The 19,933-nt window shown below is 41.9% G+C and overlaps 1 protein-coding gene across 8 annotated transcripts in view; it reads right to left on the bottom strand.

Moving 5' to 3' along the window:
* The window catches only part of LOC141425797 (uncharacterized), a 239,909-nt gene that overhangs the window by 94,407 nt on the left and 125,569 nt on the right, over positions 1-19,933 (bottom strand). For 4 of the 8 annotated variants that reach the window (XM_074083909.1, XM_074083902.1, XM_074083900.1 and 1 more), the window contains one exon: positions 8,960-19,932. The exons of the other annotated variants lie outside the window; for them this stretch is intronic. In XM_074083909.1, coding sequence (XP_073940010.1) covers positions 19,925-19,932 — 8 coding nt within the window. In that variant the 3' untranslated portion in view covers positions 8,960-19,924. Of the gene's footprint in view, positions 1-8,959; position 19,933 lie in introns of those variants that run through there. 8 annotated transcript variants of the gene reach the window in all.

Raw genomic sequence — 19,933 nt, forward strand, 5'->3', positions numbered from 1 at the left:
TAGTCTCTGATGATTTCCTGGACTTCCATGATGTTTGTTGTTATCTCCTCTTTTGCATTCCTGAGTCTACTAATTTGGGTTTTTCTCTCCTCATTTTAGTCAGGTTTGCCAGGGGTCTGTTGATCTTGTTTATTTTTTCAAAGAACCAACTTTTTGTTTCATTAATTCTTTGTATGGTTTTTTTAGTTTCTATTTCGTTAATTTCAGCTCTTATTTTTAATATTTCTCTCCTTCTATTTGTTTTGGGATTTGCTTGTTCTTGTTTATCTAGGAGTTTGAGATGTATCATTAGGTCATTGATTTGGGATCTTTCAGTCTTTTTAATATATGCACTCATGGCTATAAACTTTCCTCTCAGGACTGCCTTTGCTGTGTCCCATAGTTTCTGGTAGGTTGTGTTTTCATTTTCATTGTCTTCCAGGAACTTTTTAATTTTCTCTTTTATTTCATCAATGTCCCGTTGTTCATTAAGCAACAAGTTATTCAGTTTCCAGCTGTTTGCATTTTTTTTGTCTTTAGTTTTGTTGTTGAGTTCTAGTTTTATTGCATTTGATCAGACAGAATGCATGGTATAATTTCTATTTTCTTATATTTGCTGAGTCTTGCTTTGTGCCGTAGGATATGATCTATTTTGGAGAAGGTTCCATGGGCTGCTGAGAAGAATGTATATTGTGTAGAAGTTGGATGAAATGTTCTGTAGACATCAAGTAGGTCCAGTTGATCTATTGTATATTTTAGATCTAGGATTTCTTTATTGATTTTTTGTTTGGATGACCTATCTATTTATGATAATGGGATGTTAAAGTCTCCCACGACCACTGTATTGGAGTTAATATATGCTTTTAGGTCCTTCAGGGTATGTTTGATGAAATTGGGTGCATTGACATTGGGTACATATAGGTTGATAATTGTTATTTCCTTTTGGTCTGTTTCCCCTTTTATTAGTATGGAATGTCCTTCTTTATCTCATTTGATCAATGTAGGTTTGAAGTCTCTTTGTCAGAGATAAGTATTGCTACTCCTGCCTGTTTTCGGAGGCCATTGGCTTGGTAAATCTTCTTCCAGCCTTTCCTCCTAAGCCTATGCTTATTTCTGTCAGTGAGATGAGTCTCCTGTAAGCAACACATTGTTGGATTTTCCTTTTTAATCCAGTTCATCAAATGGTGCCTTTTGAAGGGGGAATTAAGTCCATGAACATTGAGTGTTAGTATTGACAGGTATGTGGTGATTCCTGTCATTTAGTTATCTTAGTTGTTTGAAAGTTTGATTGTGTATGCCTAAGTTGAGGTTACTCTCTACTTTCTTGTTTTTTCTTTTCCTGTAATTTGGAGTTGCCTGCCCTTTCATGGTTATGTTGGGTTTCACTTTCTGTGTGCAGAATCCCTTGAAGAACCTTTTGTAGTGGTGGCTTTGTGGTCACATATTGTTTTAGGTTCTGCTTATCATGGAAGACTTTTATTGCTCCATCTATATTGAATGATAGTTTTGCTGGATAGAGTATCCTAGGGTTGAAGTTATTTTCATTCAGTGCCTGGAAGATCTCACCCCACGCTCTTCTTGCTTTTAATGTTTCTGTTGAGAAGTCTGTTGTGATTTTGATGGATTTACCTTTTTATGTTATTTGTTTTTTCTCTCTTACAGCCTTCAATATTCTTTTCGGGTCTCTGTATTTGTTGTTTTAGTAATAATATGCCATGGGGTTGATCTATTTTGGTCTGGTCTGTTTGGTGTTCTGGAGGCCTCTTGCATGTGTATGGCAATAGATTTCTCTATATTTGGGAAATTTTCTATTATTATTTTGTTGAATATATTATGCATTCCCTTTTCTTGCAGCTCTTCTCCTTCAAAGCCCATGATTCTCAGGTTTGGTCTTTTGATAGAGTCAGTGAGTTTTTGCATTTTCTTTTCAAAGGTCTTGAGTTGTTTAACTAATAGTTCTTCGGTTTTTCCTTTAATTACCATTTCATCTTCAAGTTCTGAGATTCTGTCTTCTGTTTGTTCTATTCTGCTGGATTGGCCTTCCATTTTGTTTTGCAGTTCTGTTTCGTTCTTTTTTCTGAGGTTTTCCATATCCTGAGTCATTTCCTCTTTAGTGTTGCCTATTTTTGTCCTGAGTTCATTTATCTCTTTATTAATCATGTTCTTTTTTTCACTTTGTTGTTTATACAGTGCTTCTATGGTTTCTTTTATTTCTTCTTGTGCTTTTTCAAAATCTCTGTTTTTGTTGTCTTTGAATTTCTTGAGTGTCTCCTGTACATTTTGGTTGACCATATCCAGTATCATCTCTATAAAATTCTCATTGATTACCTGTAATATTTCTTCTTTTAGATAGTTCTTGTGAGCTTCATTTGGTTCTTTGGCATAGTTTATCTTCATTTTGTTGGAGGCTGGATCTGAGTATCTGGTTTCTTCATTTCTCTCTGGTTCTTGTACTAATGTTTTGCTGTGGGAAAACTGGTTTCCCTGTTTTTTCTGTCTTCCCGTCATTGTCCTTGGTGTTGTTATTGTCCCTGTACAGTGTGCAATTAAGTATTTTCTAGCTTGTAATAATAACAATGGTGATATTTAGAATGGAAGGGTGAGAGGAGAAGGAAAGCAATGAAGTTAAAGAACGAGGGAAAAACAAGTGAACAAACAAAAAAAATAAACAAATAAAAGTTGCAAAGATATAAACAGGGAGAGATAGTGTACTAATAAACAGTAAGCTGAACAGGCATTAGAGAGACAGAGAGAGGATTGAGAAAAAAATAAAATAAAAAAATAAATAAAAATAAAAGTAATTAAAAAATCAAAAATCTCCAAGTTCAAATGCAATAAAATTTCAGTCTTAATAATTTTGGTGTTAGTCCCTCTGGCTGCAATCCTGGAGATGGTGCCTCAGAAGTAGTTCTGTTGTTGTCTCATCGAAGGGGAAAAAAGACAAAAAAACCAAAACAAAACAAAATAAAAAACAACACAAAGTTTCCCAAGTTCAAATGCAATACAGTTTCAGTAAGTTTTTCAGCGTGCATGTGTAGTTTGGTTGTTGACTCATCAAAGGTAGGGAGAAAAAAAAGAGTCTGGAGACAGTTCTGTGAATGGCTATCTGAGGCTGTGGCTTGCCTGCCCACTGCTGTCAGCCTGCTGTTGCTGGAGGTGTTATTTATGCAGATCTCAGGGGTGAGCTTCACACTCACTTGGCCCCCGCAGGCTTTGTTTACTTAGAGTTCTCCTGGGTGCGACCACCACTGCTACAAGCTTTCCCCTTTCCAAGCACACTGGGGGAGGTAACACTGCACAAGATTTCTCAGGCCTGTGTGTTTATTTACAGTTCACGTGGGAAGTGGGTCTCCCCACCTCCTGTGGAATTTTCCTCCCATGGCCACTTTTACAAGCTTTCCCACTCCTGGTTTCTGGGTGTGTGCTGCTGCTCCTGCCTTCTCCAGCTGGCTTGTTGTGATGGATTTCCCCTCCCCCCCCTTTGGTGCTCAGGGCTCCCCACCCTCTTTGCTACATGTCTTTTTTGTTGTTATTGCTTATTATCCAGGTTTTTTTCTCTTTTTTCCCTGGGTGGGGGTCGGTCTTTCCAGGGGCCTATGCTGATCTGGCCCAGGGTTGTCTGCGGGAGTACTGAGTGCCACTTAGCTCACCTTGTGGTCCGCATCTTCCCAAGCCATCTGGGCACTGGCGTCTGGTGGCACAGGAGCCCTCCTGGTTTCTCTGTTTAACGTGAAGTGGGAATGTTACATGTGGGCTGGGGGTGTAGAGGAGTCAACGTTTTGCCTCTTCTCAGTGGTTTTTCCTGTAAGGTGTATCTCCAGCGTCTCTCCAAGATTTTACTTTAGGAGGCACGCTTTCTGCTTCCTCCCTCTAGCCACCATCTTGGAATCTCTCCTCTGAGTATACTACTTTAGAGAATTATCTATGTTGTTGTTTGTGTTCTTGATTCATTCCTTTCATTACTGGGTAGTTTTTTGGTGTATGAAGTTAGAATAATTCTTTTATGTGTTCACTTGTTGAACATTTGGATTACTTTTAATTTTGGCTACTCTGAATGACGCTACAATGAATATTTATGGATAAATCCTTATATAGACATAGGTGTTCGTATTCTTAAAAGTAAAATAGGTAGGTTGTACTGTAGATTTTTGTGCCAAGATATTTTTCAAAGTTGATGCTACCATTTTGCATTCCACCAGCAATGATGAATAGTTCTGGTTGCTGCATCCTCTCTAATACTTGCCAAAAGCAACTTTTTCTTCTGACCACTTAAATGAAGGTGTGGTGGTATCTAATGTGATTTTAATCAACATTTCCTTGGTGACTAATGATGCATTCATCTTTTCATATATATCTTCTTTGACATATGTATATATTGTTTGGTGAAATATCTGTTCAAATCTTTTGACCTGCTTTGTTTTTAATTATGATTGATTTAGTATATTATTAGAGAAATGGAGACTAGACCTCTTAGAAAGACCACCTTGGCTTATAAGAAAGGACATGATGCAATTTATTACCACAGTTTCAGTTGTGATTCTGCTACATATGGACTATATGATTTTGGGCAAGTTACTCAATCCTCTGAAATGCTATATTCCAGCATCTACATGATGGAGAAAACAGTTGTACTCTTCTAATTCCAATATTTCCAGGATAGAATCAGACATATGTGATATACAGCATCTAGCACTACCACTGAAAGGCATTCAATAAGCAAAGTTGTTGCAGTTATGACTATATGGTATTAGGGTTGCACATTGTTTTTCTCTCTCCTTCTCCCCTATTTCTCTCGGTTGTTTCTAATTGTATAATGTACAAGTCATAGGAAAATTGGCTCTCCAAATCAGCTGAATTTTACAAGCAAGAGAAAAACAGCTGTGAATAGTGGGTCACTCACTTTTCCTTAGTAGATGGTCATTGCAAATTATATCTCTTACAAGATCCTATCTGGTATTTGGTGAAATGAAAATTTCCCTCTGAGCCTCATTGCAGACCAATAAGTAAAGCAGGTGATTGGATGAGACAGCAAACCATGATAATTATGCCCATTACTATCTTAAAGAATTTCTGGAAATTTTAATAAGTACAAACAGTGTTTCAAATATTGTCATTTGAAAGAATAACTACAGAATATATATTATGAAAAAGCAAGTGAGATGAAAATAAATTTAACATCAATGTATGTGGTCTCTGGGGACCAGGCTAAGGTTGTAGGGCTCAGAGCCAGATTGTTCTACTAGAGATTTTCTATAGTTTCTTAATAGAGAAGAATCCTCTGATCATGCAAAAATCTGAATACTAAGAAGAGTCACTTTATCTCACTTTGCAGAAGAGTAAGAGGGAGGGATCAAGGTCTGAGTTTTAATTTGGCTTCCAAAACTGACTTTTCTTGAAGAGTATTTTTTCTATATCTTCTAGTTGTCAAGGATTTTTCAGTGTTTTCTAATGTTTGCCCCTGTTTGGCTTAAAATAGTTTATTGATTAGATGTGTAATTACATTTTTGGTTCTTGTGTATTTTTTAAATAAACTGTTTACTTTGGGATAGTTTTAAGCTTTCACAAAAGTAGTTCAGAGTATTCCTTGCTCAGCTGCAACTTGCCCTAATGGTATTCTCTTACATTACAATAGTCATTTGTGAGAAACAGACCTTCCTACTTCACTATTAACTAAGATCCAGACATTACTGAAATCTCACCAAGTTTTCCATTAATGTGCTTTTTCTGTTTTAGGATTCCATCCAGCACCACCTTGCACCAAATTGTCATAGCTCTTTAGTCTTCTCTGGTTTCTGATAGCTGCTCACACTTTAGTTGTTTCGGTTGTTTTCATCGTGTGAAAATGTTCAGAAGTATTAGTCAGGTATTTTGTACAGTGTCTCTATGTGTTTGATTTTTTTTTAAATTATGCCGGGGTTATGGGGTTTTCATTGCCTCATGCTTGGGGGGTACATGGTATTCACATGGCATCACCAATGCTATTAACCTTCATCACTCAGTTAGGGTAGTGCTTGACAGTTTTCCTCATTGAACAAGTGTTCTTTTCCCTTCCCAGCCTTTATTCTTTGAAAATGAAGCCCTGAACCTATCCTGCAACTAAAAAAGAGGGGCAGGGAGAACTAATTCCAGGGAGTATTTGCATATATTATTTAGAAATCTTGTTTTTGGCAGTTCTGGGATATGAACTCAGGCTTCATGCTTGCTAGGCAAGCACTCTACCACTCAGGTCACTCCACTAGCCCTTTTTGTGTTGGGTATTTTCAAAATAGGGTCTCTCAAACTATTTGCCCAGGATGGTTTCAAACCATGATCCTCCTGACCTCTGCCTCCTGGGTAGCTAGAATTACATGAGCCACCATTGCCCGGCATTATTTGGAATTTTTAAATAAATATCTGTGTCTTCTTCTCCATTATTTACATACTGAATCATTGATTTATATCAGTGTGGATAGATGGCTACTTTATTCTTTGGATTATCCTTGTTACTATATTCTCGTTACTACTAAATACAGCATTATTTATTTCATTGTTCAAATTGTTCCAGGTTTGACTATTGGTAGTTCCTTCGATTTGGATCTTGTGCTCTTTAGACATGATCCCATCCTTTATTGGAGAGGTCAAAGAAGGAGTAACTTGCTCCAGGCTTATCTCATTTTTTCCAAGACCCAGTCCTAGAATCAGCCATTTCTCCAAGGATCCTTGTTTCCTTGTATTGGAAAATAATAATTAGAAACAAAACTTTGGTAACAGGGAATGTGCAATGTTTCTGCAGCATCATTGCTTTTAAGACTTCTTAGCAGACAGAACTGAGTAATTATTGCATACTAACTCATTTATATCTACAAATCTGTAATTGTTTTTGTGTCTATCCATTGGTACATTTATTAAGCTAATACTAACTTGTATCTCCAACTCTAACCCAATTCCACAGGATTTAAGCTAACCTTCCTTTCTTGTTTATTTCTAAGTTTCTTTTCCAATGTTTAGAAACCTGGCTCTTATAATCCACCTTCTACTTACTAATTTACTTAACACTTTTGATCACTTTTCTTAAATTGGGTTATTTATCTCATTATTGTGTTGTATCATTTCTATACTTTTTCTTTATTATTATGGATATGTCTCTATCAGTTATACACATTGCAAATATTTTCTCAGTTCATGGTTTGCCTTTTAATTTTCTTTCAAAGATTAAAAAGTTTTCATTTTGTTGAAGTTCAATTTACTGATTTTTTTCTTTTATACTTTGTGAGCTTTGAGCTCCATTTAAAAAATTTTTTTAGCTTAACCCAGGATCTAAAAAATTGTTTACTATGTTTTTATCTGTATGTTTCATAGTTTTCACTCTTATCTTAGGTTTATGATCCATTTTGAGTTAATTTTTTATTCACTTGATTTTTCACAAAATAATACTTTTATTTTTGCATTGATATGTATTTGGTTATATAATATTCAAATTACATTACTATAAGTGGAAGAGCTTGGATGGAAAAGCACACCGGGGTCCCAGTAAGTATGTTATTAAATGGGAACTATAGACATGGACAGCTGGTAAAGAACAGCTTCCTTAGCCTTGAGTCTTCTGCAGTGTTGGCTTCAATGGGTATGTCTGCCAAAGGAATGGAGACAAAGCTGGTTGTAGGTGAAGAGTTGAGTTTATAGAACAATGAGTTGATAGATTTATTGTATGCTTGTCAAAGTAACCCCAAATACTTATTTTTGATTGTTGTGATTTAAGAAAAGTTGACAAATCAAAATGATTTATGAACTGTTTTATAGAGTTCCATGATTTCATGGTAGTTATCTGTAAGGGAAGAATAACTCCCATAAGTTCTTAGTTGAAATGGATCTCTTTTACAAAAGACAGAGAAAAACAGAAGTTTACTAGCCCTAATATTTCATCCTATTAAATAAATACTATAACAGGCCATTGTTGTAGACTAAATTATAACAGACCAGACTAAAGATAAAAGTAGGATCCCTGAGCTTCCCAGAAATCAGGAGAAAAAATAGCCAAACTTCCCAACCAGGCTAGTTTCAGTTGACATGCTGAAGAAGTTTCCTGGGTCATGATCCTTACCAAAAACGGTAACTTGATGTAATCTGATGTTAGCCAATCAGTTATTTTTTATTGTTCATGTTTCCATCCCTCCCCTCCACAAAAAGGGAAGTAACTTTAAAATCATTAATCTGCTTTTTGTCCTTTGTTTCTGTTTTTTTTTGGCACTCTGTCTATAAAACCAAATTTCTCGGCTCTGCCCATTGGAACACTTTTTTTTTTTTTAAGGGAATTCTATTTTCTAGAATTGAAAATAAAGGTAATTAAGACCTTTAAAATAAATTATTATAATTTTGTCCTTTGACAATATATACACACCAGGCACTCAGAGAATAATGTTCAAAATGGCACCTGCACAGGAAATTAATGTGAGTCAACTCCCTGTATAGCTATCCTTATCTCAACCAGCAAAAACCCTTGCTCCTTCCTATTATTGCTTATACTCTCTCTACAACAAAATTAGAAATAAGGGCAAAATAGTTTCTGCTGGGTATTGATGGGGTGGGAGGGAGAGGGATGGGGCAGAGTGAGGGGTAAGAAAGGGAGTGGGGGCAGGGGGGAGAAATGACCCAAGCCTTGTATGCACATATGAATAATAAAACAATTAAAAAAAATAGAAACTTTAATTTTAGGAGGTTCCACTTAAAGTGACAGAAAATTCTTTTTTTTTCTTTTTTCTTTTTAGAAAATTCTTAAGCATAAGGATACTTTTGTATTTAATAAAATTCTTAAGTCATAAAGAAAAAAAACAAAATGGCACCTTTGAAATCCAACTTTTATAGAATCTTCAACAAAGAAAAACATATTTTTAGAAAAGACAAAGGCTCTAAATCTCTAGGTGAACCAACTTGGAAGAAAGCAAATAAATGACAGTTAAAGTCTAGTTAGTAAAATTTGTTAATATAGATTCTTCTGGTTCCAGGCTTATAAGGATCTGAAGTTGTCCTTGGTGATTTAACTTTTTTCTCCCTAGCAGAAGTAGGGTAGGGAAGATACCATTTGTCTTTGCTTTTAGCAAATAGGGGAGCAGAAAGCTTCCCTGTATCTGCTTCTTCTTAATTGTCTTCAACTCAACAATCCTTCATGTTTTGGGGCTGCATACTCTTTGGTTGTCATATACCTTGGTAGTGCTCAAGTGAAGCAGTGTTGCTAGTTGTTTTATTTTTGGGGGGAGGGGTTCTTGTTTTGTATTTTGTATAGATCTCATTTTCTTTTTAGGGGAACTATAGCTAATAAGAACAAAGTAAAGATTAGAAATGTAAATATTAGAAATGGTGATTGAATGGGTGCTCACCCAGAAAAAGTCAATCAGATGTGAGAATACTGGATAATATGTGGGGAAGACATATTATTAAGATATTTAATAACTAGAATGAAAAAGTAGTTATCTTAGGTTCTATTACTTTGTTTTGAATCCAAGTGGAATATGATTCACAGAAGTTATATTCCTTATTCAGAATTACATAACCAATTAATAGAGTCTAGACTCAAAGCCAAGTCTTCTTCTGTTCATTTCTTTCACACTTAAATTTATTGCTTTATTCACATTTTTGGGGAAATATGTGGAGGCAACACAGACTATTGTTTTCAGTTCTGTATTTCTTGTCCCAAATTCTCCATGTTGATCTGATCCATATTAAGGTAGCTCAGAGAAACAAAAACAAACCAAAAATGTGTGAAAAACAACATTTGTTTCCTAACCAAAAACCATTTCCTCTTCTTTCTTGCTAACAGAACCTTGATTTTGTTCCAGTAGACACTAGCATAGCTGTAAGGGGTGGCCAATTGCAGATACCCAGTGCTCAGTATCCATCCTGCTTGATACCACCACCTCAAGGAATCCTGGTCTTGAGGCATTTTTCAGTTGAGTTTTTACTTCTTGCTTATTTGGCCTTTGTAGCAATCAAAGAAAACTGACAGGAAAATGAATAAATAGTGACAAGGTATGCGACATCCTAAGGAGGTCCTGATTCATTTTAGTTCTTTAAGATTGATTCATGAATAGCTTCCTTAGGTTGATTCACTTTTAAATTTCTCAAGGGAGAGCATTTTCTCCAGTTTCTTTGGAAGACAGTTCACTAGTCTTATCAACTTTAAGTAATGTATTTGGTTCCCATAAGCAGAATTTCTCTCTAGAAAAATGAGCTTGGACTATTGCTTTATCTCACCTTTAAAATATTTTTAAGCTTGGGTGATGCTGTGTTATTGAAGAAAAAGGTAATTTAATCTGATTTCTGATACTATGAGTCTCATTCTATGATTTAGATATATACAATATTAGAATAATCATTTTGGCTTATTATAAAGTTAGACCATGTTGAGAAAATCATTTTTGTTGTAAAAGAGCCTGCCTAATTTATTCTCCAAATGTATACATTTATCAATTTCTTTAAATTTCCTTTGGAAGCAGCAAATCATAAAAGCCATGCTGGCATTTTGTGTAATCCAAAATAATCAGCAGGCACGAAGTAAAGAACAGTTTAAAAGACCACTCCAGATAAATTCATGAGAAAATAAAAATATTATGAAGAAAAATAATGAAAAGGAAATGCTTACCTCAACTCCATCATTGGAAGTGAGCAGGCTAAGTTTGGGACTCATTAAGAACAGAAATTACATCTTAGGCTAACCATGCTTTGGCTCAGGAATCACCCTCACCCGGCTGGGAACTGACCATGCCCCTGCCAAATCATTAATTATTGGGTGGGAATCTCCTTGTTCTTCCCTTCCCATAGATTATCGCAGGTTTTAAAAGTATCTGAAGAGCAGAAACACGATATCTCCACCATGCTTCCCTTTATATTTCTCTTCCCTAGCATTTAATAAATTCCATTTACACCCACGAGTCCTGCCACAGTTTCTTGCCCCGCAGGGAAGTCTTCTGATCACAGACTGAACCAGCGCCGTTAACATTTTTGGTGAAGCCAGCCAAGTAGTTAAAAAGGTAAAATGCTATTGTTTATTGATTTGTTTTCTTCTACACCATTCCTCCCTGTCCTCTGGCTCTGTTCCCCCTCCGCATCAGTGTCTTGCCCACAGCATGCGGCTGGGAGATGCTGGGATGCATTTATTAGCTCAGCCCCATGTAGCATAAGGCATGCAGGGACTGTGTGCACCCACAAACCACTGTGGCCAAATCCTGACAGACATGCAGCCAGGAAGGGCAGAATTACAGGGGTGGCCAGTGCCATAGAGCACAAGTTTGCCATCCAGCCCAGGTGGAAAGGGCTGTCAGGACTGCCCATGAGGACTTAAGTTACTGTCCTTCGGTAGCTGCTGCCTCTTTCCTATGACTGCTATGCGGCTGCACCTTTCTCCTCCTCTCCTATTCTCCATTCTCTCTGCTCCCTTTGTAATTCCTAGGCCCATGCAGCCATGTGACCCAGGAAGCAGGCTAGCAATGGCAGGCCTCAGCCATGGTGGTTGTCTCCCCAGCTCATCCCCCACCATGTTTCCAATGTTATGGGCATTTTTCCTAGTGAGAGGGCATGCCCCACCTGGCAGGCCCCAGGCCTTAAACAACCTTCAGAGGTGCTGCTGGAAAATGGCATTGGAGGTTTGCCTAGGTTCTTGCCTCCAGCAGAAGATTCAACGATTTCCTTTGGCCCTTAAGGTGGTTTTCTGTTTGGGTCATTGTCTTGTTAAGAGAGACTTTGAGTAATCTACTGGTTCCTGCTCTAATTGATGAAAAATTTCTGCTTGAGATTCCTAATTTTTGCTCTGTCTAGCTCCTTGGTTTGGGTCTTTGTTTTGTTAAATTCACTTGTAAAAACCTCCCTGCTCCAAACATAGTTGTTTAAGATGTGGATTACTGTTAGGTAAAGATTGGATTAGGCTTTAGGATAGTGGCTAACTTTAGAATTTCCTGTGATGGCCTCTGGGCTCTGGCTACCTAACCTTAAATAGAGGTTAGTGGAGTTGGAAAGCTACATTAAAGTAATTCTTTCCTGTAGCCACCATTTATCTGCTGCCTATCAGAGGAACCATCAGTACCAGACTTGGAGTATCAGCTCGGAGACAAGGATGCTTAAGCACCCACACCAACCTGTCAAAAGCAGCAGCAGTGGCACCGAGGTATGCCCAGGAGCCAACCCTGCCCCTCAGCATGGGTCTAAAAGCCCTGCCTAGCCAGCCTATTGTTGGAAGGAATTAAAGACCCTCCAGTGCTAAAAACAGACACATGAGAAACAGAAAATCTTGACAAGGCAATTTCTTTTGATCAAAAGGGTGCAAGTGTTGTGGGAAGAATGTTGGACCAGCAAGAACAAGATTCAAACCCAGGTGGTTGGAGGAAAGGAAGATTTATTACCCTAGTGGGCCAGCACCCTGGATCTCTCCAAAAATGGCACCGGCCCCTCAGCTCAAGGCTGCAGGAGTTTTATGCCTTAGAATGCAGAAGCAAGCAAGCGGGAAGAACAAAAGCAAACGTGGCAGTTAGCCTCTTGCTAAGAGGTTACAACATATCATATTAGCACAAGGTTCCAACTTATCACACTACCTCAAGGTTACAGCATAGCACACTAGCATGCCTATGAAACCCGGGCCGACTGTGGGGAGGGAGTTGCCTTCAGATCTTTCCCTGGGTTTCTTTATCATTCCCTCCTCTTACTCCTCATAATCCCTTATGACCGTTTTGGGGGAGTCATCTAGAGGCAGTCTTTGACATTGTCTCACTAATTGCAATCTAACGGCATTCATCTGGTTTTGAATGAACCTGGTGAGAAGTTTATCACACAAGGCCCTAAGAGTAATAGCATAAGGAGCACTGTAAGTGGGCCCACTGGGGGCTACCCACGGGGTCCAAATCTTCCATCCTGTATTCCAAAATGTTTCCTTGTTTCTTTCCCTTGCCTTGATCCTCTCTATTAATTGGCATGCATTTTCTCTCACTATCCCTGACTGGTTTGCATAGAAGCAACATTCTTCCCCTAAAAACACACAAATTCCTCCTTTTTCCGCAGCAATCAGGTCTAAGCCTCTGTGGTTCTTTAAGACTATGCTGCCAGTGTGTCCAACTGATTCTGTAGGGTGACGATACTCTGTTGTACTAATCCTAAATCCTCATGGATTTGTTCAGAGATCTGGCTGTGTTGGACTTGTTGGAGGCCAATAGCGGTAGCTCCCATGGCTGTTGCTCCCACCAGGGTGACTCCCAGAAGTACCGCGAGGAGGTTGGGGTCCTGTCAGAAATGGGTCTGGCTGTCAGCTTGTTGGTTTAGGTACTGAGCAACTTCAGTCCTGGGAAGTATGTCCAGATCCAGGACTAAGAAAACTAGGGCACAATCCCTCCTATCCTCCCCCCCCACCCAGTATCAGTTGTGAATCCCGCCCTGACAGGCAAAGTGAGTCCCATTAGGTGCTTTGGCTCCTTTTACCAGATTGGTACAATTCTTTTTGTTACCAAAACATTTAGTTTCTCCAATTATTTGGGTAGCTGGGCCTGTGAGACAGGTATTGTTGCTTTGGGTTGTGTTGTCCAGGCCCAGCTCATGTATCTCAGACATGTTAATCAGGCCCACCCTAGCATATGACACTTGGCCAGCTGTCAGGCAAATCCAGCAGTCTCTGCCTAGTTCAGGGTCTGCTCGTTGTACTAGCTGGTGGCTGCTCTTTGCCAGAGCTATCATTTTAATGAGAAGGGTGTGGGAATGTAATGGGGGCCAATCATTCCCATCTGAGAAGGGAGGGAGGATTTGCCCCTGTGCCCAGGGGTCCAAGGAGTTAACTTTACTAACTGGGAGAGAGAGACATTTGCTACTTTAATCTCAAGCCTAAGGATCTTTAAGACTGCAGGGTCTCCCCAATGATTTTCAAGGAATCCTCCCAGCCCAAAGACCCTAGTTTCCCATCATTGTGGTTCATCTATTGTTAATTGGAAGAGGTCTCCCTTTCTTGCTCCCTGTGCCTTAGACTGCTTGTTCATGTTGAAGAGGTTTGAAGATAGCTTCTGAATACTGACACCCTGGCCTTTGGAGGGACCCTTTTCAAGCTCCTGGAGAGGCAAAATTGACATATGACCAGTGTCATAGAAAGGACAATGAAGGTCCCCCACAGTCGTCCCAGTTCTGCAGTACTCAGCCATACACATTGGATAGGCTATCTCTGGATGAGCCAGAGCAAGTCAGGATAGAGGGCCCCAGTTGGGCCCATCCGCTGGCCTCCGGGCTGGGCAATACCTAAAGCAAGCAAGACAGGGCCTGACAAAGCACAGAATATGCAGTTAATTAATATAGTTCCTTCTTGTCCTTCGAAGAGATTGATCTCCCATATCAGTTTACCCCAGCTGGGTCTGGAGGGTTTGTTTGTGAATCGTTTATTATTATTACAGCTGTTGGTAGAATCAGTAAGGTCTGTCTGGGGCCTTATCGGCACTCCCTTGGGTCAAGGTCAGTTTCAATGGCTGGTCTGGGTTGGCTCGTGATTTCCACTCCAGGCTTGGATCCTCCACTGGCTTGCTGTGTGTGTGGTGAATCCATGGTTTCAGTCCTGCAACCTTAAGGGCTGAAGGAGTGGTTAGAATAACTTGGTAAGTTCCCTCCCATCAGGGGTCTAGACTCCCTTTAATTGGGGTTTTCACCCAAACCCAGTCCCTGGGGCTCCATGGATGCAAAGGCCCGAGGGTCATAGGGGCCAGCTCCAGGTGTCCTAGGTGCTGGGCAATCTCCCTGGAAGCATGCACCAAGCCTTTTAGGAACTTGTGGAGGCCAATCTGTCCATACTCCTGAAGGTCTCCAGCCTGTCCAGGTGGCAGCCGTCTATACAGGACTTCAAAAGGAGAGAGGCCGCATTTTTTAGGTGTACACCTAATTTTGAACAGTGCCAAGGGAAATACATCTGGCCAGTGTAGCCTGTCTCTTGACATTGTTTTGCTAGTGCTTTCTTAATAGTCCTGTTCATCCTTTCCACTCGGCCTGATGATTGGGGGTGATACCAGGTGTGCAAATCTCAGGTCAGCCTGACTGCATGAGATACGCCTTTGACTACCTGGGTGATGAAGGCAGGCCCGTTGTCTGACCCAATGCTGCTAGATACCCTGAACCAAGGAATAATTTCCTTGGCTAGCACTCTTGACACTTCTGTGGCCTTTTCCATGAGGGTGGGATATGCCTTTACCCTGCTGTGAAAGTGCAGACCACCACCAGGAGGTACCGATAAGTTTTACTTGGTTGGATCTTAGTGAAGTCCATCTCTAAGTGTTGGAATGGGTAGACCCCCTTCTTCTGAGAGAGCAGCAGGGGCTTGGGTCCCTATCCTGAGTTATGTTGGGCGCAGAGCAGGCAAGACTTGCTGGCCGACTGAGTTAAAGTCGCTAATCGGGGAATGACCAGGCATTTGTGTAATTTGTAGGGAAGTTTTGCCCAAATGGGTGATGTCGTGGGCCAGCCTTACCAGGCCTGGAGCTGTCTTTTCTGCTATTAGGATCCTTCCCTTCGGGGTTATGAACCAGTCTTCCGAGTTCTCTTTAGCCAGTTTCATGGGCCTGTTCTCTCTCTTGTGGGCTGTACTCTGTTTGGTCTGGGGGTGGGGTGGGGGGGGGGCGGGGAGAACACTTTGGCTGGAGTAGCATCTTCCTTTTGTACTTCTTTTGAGAGAGCTGCTTCTTTCTCTATCCTGTCTGCCAATCCGTTTCCTTGGCTGATCTTGCCTGGTCAGTTGGTATGGGCCAGATGTGGATGACAGCAAGGGCTCGGAGCTTCCAGACTGCCTCTAACAATTGTAAGATTTGTTGACTGGTTTTGATTTCTTTACCTCTGGATGTCAATAGGCCTCTCTCCTTGTAAATGGCCCCATGGATATGCAAGGTCACAAAGGTGTAACGCAAGTCAGTGTAAATGTTGGCTCTTTTTCCATCTGCTAGGGTGAGGGCCCTGGTGAAGGTGTATAACTCTGTCTGTTGGGCTGACCAATGGTCTGACAGCCATCCATGTTCCACTACTTGTGTGATGGTAGTCACTGCATACCTGGTCCAGTATCCTCCCTCTTGTAGGCTCCTGAGCTCCAGGTCAGCGTTGGGAATGGCAGTGTCTGTGAGGTTGGGCCGGGAAGAAAAGACTTCATCTAGAATCTCCTCACAGGAGTGAAAAGGTTTTCCCTTCTCTTCTGGAAAATATGTGGTGTGATTGGGAATCCTCACTGCTTTGACGGGTTCTCGCCCAATAAAGCCTGATATCTGGCCACTCATTCCCTGGTCATCCATTGACTGGTAGTGCCATTGAGCAGAGAAGTTACTTGGTGGGGGACCCGGAGCATGATGCATTGTCCCAGAGTCAGTTTATCTGCTTCTTGTATTAAGAGAACTGTCGCTGCCAATGCCTGGAGGCACGGGGGCCAATCTGAGGCTACGGGGTCTAATTTCTTGAACAGGTAGGCTACTGGTCAGTTTCATGGCCCCAGTGGCTGGGTCAGGATGCTAATCCTATGCCTCCCTTCTCATGGACATAGAGGTGGAAAGGACAAGTGACTTGTGGGTAACAGAGGATCACTTCTTTTCTCCCAGTTCCAAGCCTTCTTTTCCCTTGGCTCAGGTGGTATCCCAAGCATATGACCTCCTCTAGACAGATTTGTGCTTTCTTTTGTGAGACTTTGTATCCTGCTTCCTGTAGGAATTGGAGTAGTTCTTCTGTTCTGTTTTTGCAGGCCTCCAGGGTGGGGGGCTGCTAAGAGTATGTCATCTACATACTGGAGGATAGTGCAGTCTTTCAGTAGGCAGTTTTCAAGGTGTCTGACTAAGACCTCCCCAAAGATAGTGGGGAAATTTCTGAAGCCCTGTGGAAGCCTACTCCAGGTTAATTGTCCTTTTGCTCCACTGTCAGGGTCCTCCCATTCAAATGCGAACAGGGGCTGGATAGCTTCCACCAGTTGCAGGCAGAAGAAGGCATCCTTAAGGTCCAGTCATGTGAATGCCCTAGTGGTGGGAGGAATCAAACTCAGCAGAGTGTATGGGTTGGGGACGACAGGATAAATAGTCTCTGTTGCCTTGTTCACCCCGTGCAGGTCTTGAACTGGTCGATAATCATTGGACCATGGATTTTGACAGGGAGTAAAGGGGTGTTCCAGGCCAATTGCACTTCCCTCAGGATTCCCTGGTCCTGTAGGCATTGGATGTGTGGTGCAATTCCCTTCTGGGCCTCTAGAAGTATTGGATATTGTCTTTGACACACCAGATTAGCTCCTGGTTTGATGGTGACCAATATTGGGGGATGTCCTGTTGCCAGCCCGATTCACCCATCCTGGTCCCAAATGCCCGGGAACCTCTTCTTGAGGTGATCTAGGAATGGTTGAGGACTGACAGGTTTATTGTTCCCTGGAGGTATGTATGTGCCACCCTTCTTCAAGACTGACCTCCAAGGTTAGCACCAGCAAGGTACTCACATCAGGCAGTCCCAGATCCATACTGTGGTGCATAATTTAGAAAGTGTCTTCCCAGAAAGGGGCCTGGAGCTTCTGGCACATACAGAAACTGGTGCCTGACCCAGTGTCCACTGACCATGCATTCTCTAGGTTTGTAGAACTGGTACTTCTTGTTGTTTCCAGTGGCCCCTATAATGGTGATTCAGTCCTTGGTGAGCCAATGGGTTGGTGTGGTCATGGTAGAAATACCTGCTCCAGTGTCTGGAATGAAGTCTATTTGATGGCCCTCAATGTCAATCTTGACCATGGGCTCCTGAGGGCCAATCAAAAGGGAGCCCGGTTGCCCTCAGTCAGACTCATTTCCCCAGGCTGTGTTTGTCTCTAGGTTGCAGGCTTCCTTGGATTTGGCAGCAGCCACTCTCATACTTTCTTTTTCCTTTTCTTTCTTGTTAGGGCACTCATTTTTCCAATGTCCCTCCTCCTTGCAGTAGGCACACTGGTTTTTTCCCAGAGGGTTTCTCCATTCTCTCCTGTTAGGGCCTCCCTTCTGGTCTCTGGTCTTCCTGCCTCCCTCCTTGAGGGCCATAGCCTTGAGTGCCATATCTCCAGATATTTTTCTTTCTCTCTTTTGGCCATCTCCTCTCAGTTTGCTACTACCTTGACCACTATACCAGGAGTTGGTCAATATTGGCATCTGCGAAGCCTTCCATCTTTTGTAGCTTTGGGAGAACATCAGAGGCAGACTGTTGGATGAAGGCAGTGTTGATCATAGACCGGTTCTTGGAGGCTTCAGGGTCAAATGGAGTATACTGATGATAAGCATCGCATAACTGGTCATAGAATTGGCTATGCATCTCATCAGGCTTCTGTGTAACTTTACTGACCCTGGCAAGGTTGACTGCTCCTTGTGCCCCCTGGGAGGCTCCCTCCAGGATGGCTTGTCTCATACACTGGATAGATTAGAGCCCGGTGGGAGTGTTTGGACCCCAGTCCAGTCTGGTGTCTGGGATCCTCTCATCTGCCCATCGCTCTGGATTTGCTGTCTGCTGTGGAGCTTGGGTAACTTTCCATGCTCTGGCTGCTTGGTATACTTGCCGGTGCTCATCAGAAGGGAAGAGGGTAGACATGAGCTGATGGCAATCATCCCAGTTGGGTTGGTGGCTGTGCATGATGTTGGTCAAGAGCTCTATAACAGCCTGTGGTTCCTCTGAGTATGCTAGGGTGTGCTGTGGCCAGTTCAGGAGTTCAGTGGTAGTGAAGGGCTGGTACACATATTGTATGGGTCTGGCCACATATGACCTGTCTGCCTGTGGTAATGGCAGCCCCAGAGCCTGGAGCTGGGGGCATAGCACCACAGCCAGGGTTCCTGCCTCCTTGCTTGTTAGCCTCCCAGAGCTCGGCAACCTTCCCCAATGGTTCATATCTTTCTCCGGGGCCATTGAGGCAAAGAGGGGTATAATGAGGGAGCCATTGGATGACACGGAAGGGGGTTCAGTTTGATGCCTCCTCCTTTCTGTTGGGGTCCTCTGAATTGGACTCAGGTCTCTGGGAGGCCGAGGCGGCAAGGTGCACCAGAGGAACATATGGTGGCAGCTCTGGCAGCTCAAGTTCTGAGGTGTGGTGGACCTCAAATTTCTTTTATTTACTTTTCCATTAACCAGTAGCCAGTCAGGTGGGTGAGCAGCCAGGATATACAAGGAGTCAATGCAAGGAAACTGGTCTGCATGACCTAGATCCCCAAACGACTATGTCTCTCACACGGGAGATAATGGCTAGGTCCAGTATGCCCTTGTGGGCCATACTATGTTGAAGGTGGGCTATTCTACCTCACAAAAGGTTTGGAGCTTTGCCAGCTTCATACGAACTCCATAGTCACCTGAGAAGCCATCCCTAAAGTTAGCAAGCATGGTCTGGAGCACTGTCAGGCGCTTTGACCCAGAAGAACCCATTTTATATGTGCCTGGTGCGTGCCTCTCAGTGAGAGGCTGCACAGGTGCTCATCTGGTCGTAACCCCAAGTGATGAGGTCAGGTGTGGGTGAGGCGATGGGGTTGGGTTGTAGCAGGTTCAGCCTGTCAGGATGACTTACAATTGGACAGTAGTCTGATCCCACAATAGACCGTATGCCAATCACCATGAAATCACAGATTGGTCCCATTTGGACTCCATATTCTTTAGGGGACCTTAGAGGTGCCCAGCCATGGAACCATAAATTCGAGCTTGAAATGCAAGTGAGTCAAGCTGCTCACTCACACACCATTCACTCAGAGTTTAAAATAATCAGTTCCTATTTATTTTCCCCTAGAATCCTGGCCTTCTTTAGTCCCAGTTGACTGGAATCACACTGGTCACAGAGGAAGGGAACATGTCACCCTGTATATTCTTCAGGGTTCGGCTGGTCCCCTGCGGAGGATCAGTCTGCACCAGCTCCTTACACTGACGACCCCGGGGCTTCCTACATGGTCCAGATGTCTGGTACAGGTCTCCATTTCACTCCACCAGTCTGAGGGCCTGGTCCGTGGCTTCACAGCCTCCTTCAATAGTC

The sequence above is a fragment of the Castor canadensis genome, chromosome 8 (assembly GCF_047511655.1).
Source record: "Castor canadensis chromosome 8, mCasCan1.hap1v2, whole genome shotgun sequence".
Lineage (NCBI taxonomy): Eukaryota > Metazoa > Chordata > Mammalia > Rodentia > Castoridae > Castor > Castor canadensis.